This window comes from Galeopterus variegatus, unplaced genomic scaffold, assembly GCF_000696425.1.
Source record: "Galeopterus variegatus unplaced genomic scaffold, G_variegatus-3.0.2 Scaffold1104, whole genome shotgun sequence".
Lineage (NCBI taxonomy): Eukaryota > Metazoa > Chordata > Mammalia > Dermoptera > Cynocephalidae > Galeopterus > Galeopterus variegatus.
The window spans coordinates 79,469-86,337 of record NW_007727215.1 but is presented as its reverse complement, the minus strand read 5'-3'; the positions used below and the strand labels follow the sequence as shown (position 1 = coordinate 86,337).

Here is a 6,869-nt window from a genome sequence, read left to right as displayed (position 1 = left end):
TTAGATTTTTCTCTTATAATTCTTTTAAAATGGGCCCTAGCCTGAGATAGCTTGAGCCTAGATTTGAATCTACCACCTCACTCCAAAGTCAACACAGTAAGTTTGGGAGCTGCAAGGAATACCTGAAAGGTATGATAATTTAAAATGCTCCATCTCTTCGTTTTCTCTACATCTGCTTACAGCAGCAATACTTTTACTCAGACTTCCTGTTTCTGGTACTCGCCTTTTTTTCTGCTGTGTTTATACTTCCTCCTGTCTGTGGTTAAGTAAGTATAAAGCTGCACATCTAAGTCTTCCTCCCTCCCTCCCTCTCTCTCTCATTCATTTCTACACACAGGCGCACACGTTGGCTCTCGGCTCTCTCCTGTCCTTCCCTCTCAGAATGACAATTCTAGGTACAGCTTTCAGTATGGTTTTCTGTTTACTTCAAGCCGTTTCTGGAGAAAGTGGCTATGCGCAGAATGGTGAGTCATTTCTAACTTTTCTTCAGGATTGCAGATTATCTCTAGTATATGTTTCAGGTTACTCAGTTCCCTAACAGACCTGAGCTGGGCACCGGATTGGGATAGAGTTTGAGAACTTACCAGGTATTCAGTCATTTTGTATGTTTTTACCACCAGGACAGGGGGCAGAGGACAATACTGTACAGGCTTATAAGGTTTCAGAACTGTCTAAAAGGAATGCATTTGACGCTCAAAATGTGGACCTTGAATGTTGACTGATGCATCTAAATCAGTGTCTAGAACATAGGAGATATTCAATAAGTATTTGAAATTTTCTTTAAAATACTTTAGTTTTGATGTATTCATGGGAGATTCTTAGTGAATAACTGAGTAGAGAAAGATCTGAGTTGTCTGATTGACATATACTTCACTGCCTGCATATCAATAAATTTACCATATGTAAAAATCTCTTTGGGGTCCTCAAAATACTTAGTACCTAAAAGCAGATCCTGCCTACTTAGTAAATACATTGTAATTACAACAATTAAAGCCACAGGCAAAAATGTCAGGCAGCAGCAGGATCCACCTAGAAACATGGACCACCAATTTGTTCATGCAAATTAAGTTCTTTCATTTAAGAGTTAAAATGTATTTGCCTATAGACAATATCAAACACATCAACCTAATGACTCAGCTTAGATATTTTGATTCACATAATTACTGAGGATGGAAATCCCTAGAATTTTTTCATTAAGGGAATTGTCAGAGGGTTGACATTTTTCACAGTGTGACTATGTATGAATCACTTTGTGAGAGATGATCATTATCCTGTGCTAAATGCTGCCTTGGGTTTTTATAAAAAGAGATGCAGGACAGGAAACACATAAATCTTACTCTTTTGATATAATGTATTCTCACTATTTCTCCCCAATGGCCATACCATTTATAAAGGAAATAAGAATTCTAATTGAAGGCTGGATTTTCACTTCAACTTTTTAAATTTCAGATTTTTTTTTTAGAAGATCTGTAACCACCCATGCACATGATCACATCAAATGCTTCCCAGTTTGGGATATAAGGAATTCACAAAATAATTAGCTGCTGCTTGTTGAAAGATCAGTTAGCTCTCTGATAACCACAAGATGATCAAGAGAAGAAAGGGATACTTTTAAAAAAATCCAAACCATTTAAACTCTTAATCAACTAATTCCATTAGGTAGGCAGAAGACTTCTAAACCACATTGCCTCATTTAGCAAACATATTCAAAAAAATTAAATTTTTATGGCAAATTTGCTTAGCTACTTATTTAAATATTAATATTATTCATTATTGAGTATTTAAAAAGTACTGAATTAACTCACTGTCCAATAGCTCTATGTAATTTCAAAATGATAGTGATAACACCTTCAATTGACATAGAACTCTTTTTCAAAAGAACCCCAAATGTTTCATGTATATTTTCAGAATTAGAATTCTTATTTTACCTCTTTATTATTTATTTCTAAAAAAATATGATAATAGTCATAGCTAACCCTTATTAAGTGTTCTAGGCTAAGTCTTTGTATATATCCATCCAATAATTCTTCATAACATGACTTTACATATCAGAACAGTAAGGTTTAGAGAGGTTAAGTAACCTAAGAACATGTAACCTGACCACAGCTACAAAGTAGAATAGCCAGGATTTAAACCCACATCTGTTCAGCTCTGACACCAGAGGTCTTAACCACTGTGTATACTATGCTTAGCTAAGAATTTTTCAGCTCACATCAAGTTAAACATTCTCTTTGTAAAATGGCACACAATTTTACATGTCATTGAAAAAAAAATGTATTGATTACAAAGCAATTCTGTGCAGCAACACCTTCTAAAGAGCCAATGAACTGATTCTTACAACACAGCCACTTGAAGTGTAGAAAAAAATTGCATGAACAGTGCTTTGCATAGTGTATGAGAGTATACAGCAAACAAGCTTTGCCAGACTGCATGGCTAAGGGCAGTGGGAGTCCTTTGTTCTGCTGGTGCCTGACATCTGTTAGAGGGTGCCCTCTCTTGCTTGCATGGTATATTGAAGAATTGTAGAGACAAAGCTGATCCTTAGGATGCCTGAATCCAAACAATAATGTCTGTTCTGTTGCATAGGACTGGTAGAAGGTCCAGAGAATGAAAAGGTCAGAAACCATGAGGACTGCTATATAAGGGCAGCTAAAACCACCCAGAACCCTTCCACTTAGAAAGATGCCAGCTCTTATGGGAAGAGATCTAAGTCTATAAAATTAGGAATGAGCATATTTTGAAATATAAGCCCTAAGTGGTGGGCTGCCTTTCATTATTTAATACTGTCATCAGGAGGAAGGCCATACCCTGCTGAAATTATATAAGGGGCCTTTACTGTTGTCAGAATTGTGAGCTGGATGGATCCTGGGATGGTCAGAAAGACAAATGTCTATGGTTGTGAACATTGCCTTCAGCTCTTATCCAGCTAGGGCTGTTCAAGATTTGTTGCTTTGACTGAACCAATCTGCCACTCAACTGGTTGGTCCACTTACAACCAGCCTTATTAACATTCCCACAGAGCTACTAGGTAATTTAAGTAAAGGGAGTGTTGTCTGGACAGCCCATAGCCTCTGAGATGCTCACCTGGGTTTTGATTTTAGTATATTCTATATATAATTTATAGCCTTAGAAGCATTGAATTTCTAGTACCAGTGGACCAAAATACCTGGAAGCAGTCACAGGCTCACAACCACTCTGAGAATGGCTTTAGTTACTCTGAATTTTCTCAGGTTCTTGTCAGAAAATATTTGCTGACAGGTTTTTCCAGCCTCACTTTTCTATTAAGTACAAAAGTATTTTTAAAAGTTCATAGAAAAATAGAATTGAAAGATAACATGAATCTTTCCATGAACTTTTTGAAGTACCCTCACATTGTGAGATATACATGCAAAATGTCTCTTTAGTGTCTACAACCCAGCTTAAGAAATCAAATACTATCTGTAATAGATTGTATTTTCCCAAAGTGGCTGCAAATTTTTCTTACAGAACCCTGCTAGTATCTGTAAGATACAGTATCTATAGAAGAAGAATATGTGGAACAGCAGCGATATGTATAATATTCACAAATCTGAGTCCACCAGATCTGAGTCATGCCTAATCTAATTTCTTCTAATCACATTTGCCTCAGTCAATAGTTTGACAAGTGGCCTTAAGTAGTTACACAATGGAGATAATCAATGCTACTTTTAGTTGGGATGGACTTAGGCAAGGGAAAGCAATCCCTTTAAAAAGCAAACTTCCGACTATGAGATAACTATCATGTTCCTTCATTTGAAAAAGAAAAAAAAAATACTTGGATGGAAATAAATGAAGATTAGTAATAAAGTCAAAAATTAGATTAGGTAACTTATGAATGATGGAAACAAAAACTCTCATCTAAAATGTTCAAACATTCAATGTAACAAATGTAGCAGAAGAAATTCCAGTTTAAACAAAGGAAGAATCTATTCAGTGCCTCATTCTAGTTCTCTAACACACTAACTTAATGGCAGAAATATTTAAAAATACTTGCAGGTTATTATTAACTGTGATGAACCGTTTTTTCTATTTGAAAACCGTGCATAGTTGGGGGTTTGTTTTTGTTTGTTTGTTTGTTTTGAAACTTCCTTGTCCTTGCCCTTGGATAAAATATAATCATTCCTTCAAGTCTGCCACAAAAGTCTGTCATCTTATTAATGTCAGGTCAGGTTTCATAAAGATTCATTTATTTACTTCATTAACAGCTGCATGTTTGTTCCTCCCCAGGAGACTTGGAAGACGCAGAATCGGACGACTACTCATTCTCGTGCTACAGTCAACTGGAAGTGAATGGGTCCCGGCACTCGCTGACCTGTGCTTTTGATGACCTGGACATCAACAGTACCAATCTGGAATTTCAAATATGGTAAGGAATGGGGGTTTTAATGGGTGCTTAGAAATCCTCTGTCTCTCTCTTTTCATGTGCTCTTTCAATAGCTGCAAAGGAAAGAGTGTGTGGTCTAATTATCAAAAGTCAAAATCTAATGAGTTTTCAAAAACATCCTGAAACTCCTTGTTCTTCATCAAAATACTGAAGCAAAGCACCTCTCAGTGTTATCTTTCAGGTCCTGAGGCTACAGTCATATGATGCTATGGACCTGGGAGATTGATTCCACATTCCTCCTGACTCCATAGCAGAATTTAAATCCTGATTCTCCTAGAACATGCCTCTCAAAAAACCTTTTTGCCCAACATGAGACAATCTAGCGTTTTCAAGTTGCATTTTGAAGTGAAGTTACCTGGTTTCGAATCCCAATGCCAGCACTTACTAGCTTTTTGACATAGAGCAAGTTATGTAACCTATCTATGCCTTACTTTCCTCACCTGTAAAGTGACATAACCTACCCCATAGGAAGATTGTGATGATTATGTAGTTTAAATACATGTAAAGCACTCAGAAAAATCATCCAGTGTATAGTGAGTAATGGAGAAAAGACATTAAATTATAATTCTGTGAATATAGACCTAACTTCTACTCTCTTGACACAGTTTGACATCAGATGATCTTGTCACTGTAAATTTTCCAAAAATCCACAGGAATAAATTGGTGATTGGTTTCATGAGGCCTCAGAAAAAAAGGCAAAGAAAAAGAGAAAGTCTCTGGTATAAAAGTTTGGCAAAAAGCTGAGGAGACGTTACCTTCTTTCTCCTCCTCAAGTCATCTCTTATTGCCGAGTGTTACTATCTCTGGTGAGTTGAAAAAATACTCTAATGTGAAATTCTGACTGTGGCTATCTCCAAAATTGTATCAGATGACCTAATTTTTAGTTAGTTTTCTAGTAGGGTAAGTGTCAAGTTCCACCAGTAATAAAAGAGGGCTTCTTAATTTTCACAGACACTGAGGCAATCCTCCACAATATGTAGTCCAGACAAGCCCTGAATTCCATCTTACACTAATTTATGGAAGCTTCCTACATCTATCCGTGCAGTTCTTCCTGTTGTAATCATTGGGTAAATATGATTTTGGACTTGAATACCATAGTGTGTTCAGTCTGCCTCTGTTAGTTCACTTCTATAACCCACTTTCCAGGAATAAAATGTGTCAAGACAACAGGAATCTACAATGTCCGGAATCTGTGCTGCAACTAGACTACACTAAAACAGCCAAAATGCTCATTCAAACTATGAGCTCATTTGCATGGGTGACACACCTTCCCACACAGAGGTTTGACTTTGGGTTCCTCAACCAGCTTGTTGGTGAACTACCATGTTCACCATGGTTTCTCTTGGCCAGACCAAGGCTGACCTTTCTGTCCACTTTCATTCACACATTATTTGACCAACTCCCTGCCCACTTGAGCAAACTTGCCCACTTCCTTTAACAAGTCTCTTAATTTTTTCTGTCATATTTTAATCTGTCCAGAGACTATATTTGGATTTTCCAATTGGATTCAGCTATTTCAATTCGAAATGGATTGTCTTAAGACCTGTTTTCAGTGTAAAACAGTACATATGAGCTCCTAAATAGATTAAGGTACTCTAGAGAGCAACCGTTTTCATAAGACATATCTATACCTTGAAGGGGAGATTCACACAACTTCTAGGTTCAGAGCAGGTGATGTATCTGAAATTAAATTCAGTTAAACAGAGTTCTGTATTTGCTGGTTTGTTGGATTTCTTTTCCACAATGAAACTAGCTTCACTGGACCATTTTTCCTGTTAATATAAATATATAAAAAAGAAATTGGAATTTACCGAAAATGATGCATGCTGATAAAGTGATTACGTGGGTGGGATTGTTGATAGACTCCAGTTACCTCGGAGAGCAATGAATCTACACCTGCCTTGGATCTGCCTTGGATGTGACCACTAGTCTCTCAGGCCTAGAAATTGATTTAGTTAGTGTTCAATGAGTGGATCTGAGAGATGGACTTGGATTAACCAAGCTCACAGAGTTGGATTACCAGTATGCCAACTGACTACTCCGTATTGACAGATGCAACTACCACAGAGAACCAAATATTCGTACTGGGCTCGGGATCTACAGGAGTTTGTACTGGGGGGATGAGGGGGGATGGGGCAGCATACAGAGAGGGCTAGTAGGTTGCATATCAATATAAATCCACTTCTACTAGGGGCCTGAAATTTTTTTTATTCACCAAAACTCTAGCCAGAACTCAGGTGTCTTAGGTGACAAAGCAGAGGCTCTGAAAACAAGCACGTGGGTTGGAATCCTAATTGCAACAATTAATAGCTCTGTGGCCTACAGAATTATTTAAGTTCTCTGATTATAACAACTACCTTGCACTGGGATAGAAGGGATGAGTGTCTGTAAATAGTACTTCATCCTGTCAGTGTGGTTTGACTTTCATTAAAAATATGGGCCGGCCCGGTGGCGCACTGCTACAGTG

General features: G+C 37.4%; 1 protein-coding gene across 1 annotated transcript in view; it reads left to right on the top strand.

Moving 5' to 3' along the window:
- The first annotated feature begins 296 nt into the window (after positions 1-296).
- IL7R (interleukin 7 receptor) overlaps positions 297-6,869 on the top strand; it is a 24,149-nt gene continuing 17,576 nt past the window's right edge. Inside the window, exons 1-2 of the mRNA XM_008574788.1 lie at positions 297-464; positions 4,246-4,384. Of these exons, the coding sequence (XP_008573010.1) occupies positions 383-464; positions 4,246-4,384 (221 nt within the window). The 5' untranslated portion in view covers positions 297-382. The remainder of the gene's footprint in view (positions 465-4,245; positions 4,385-6,869) is intronic.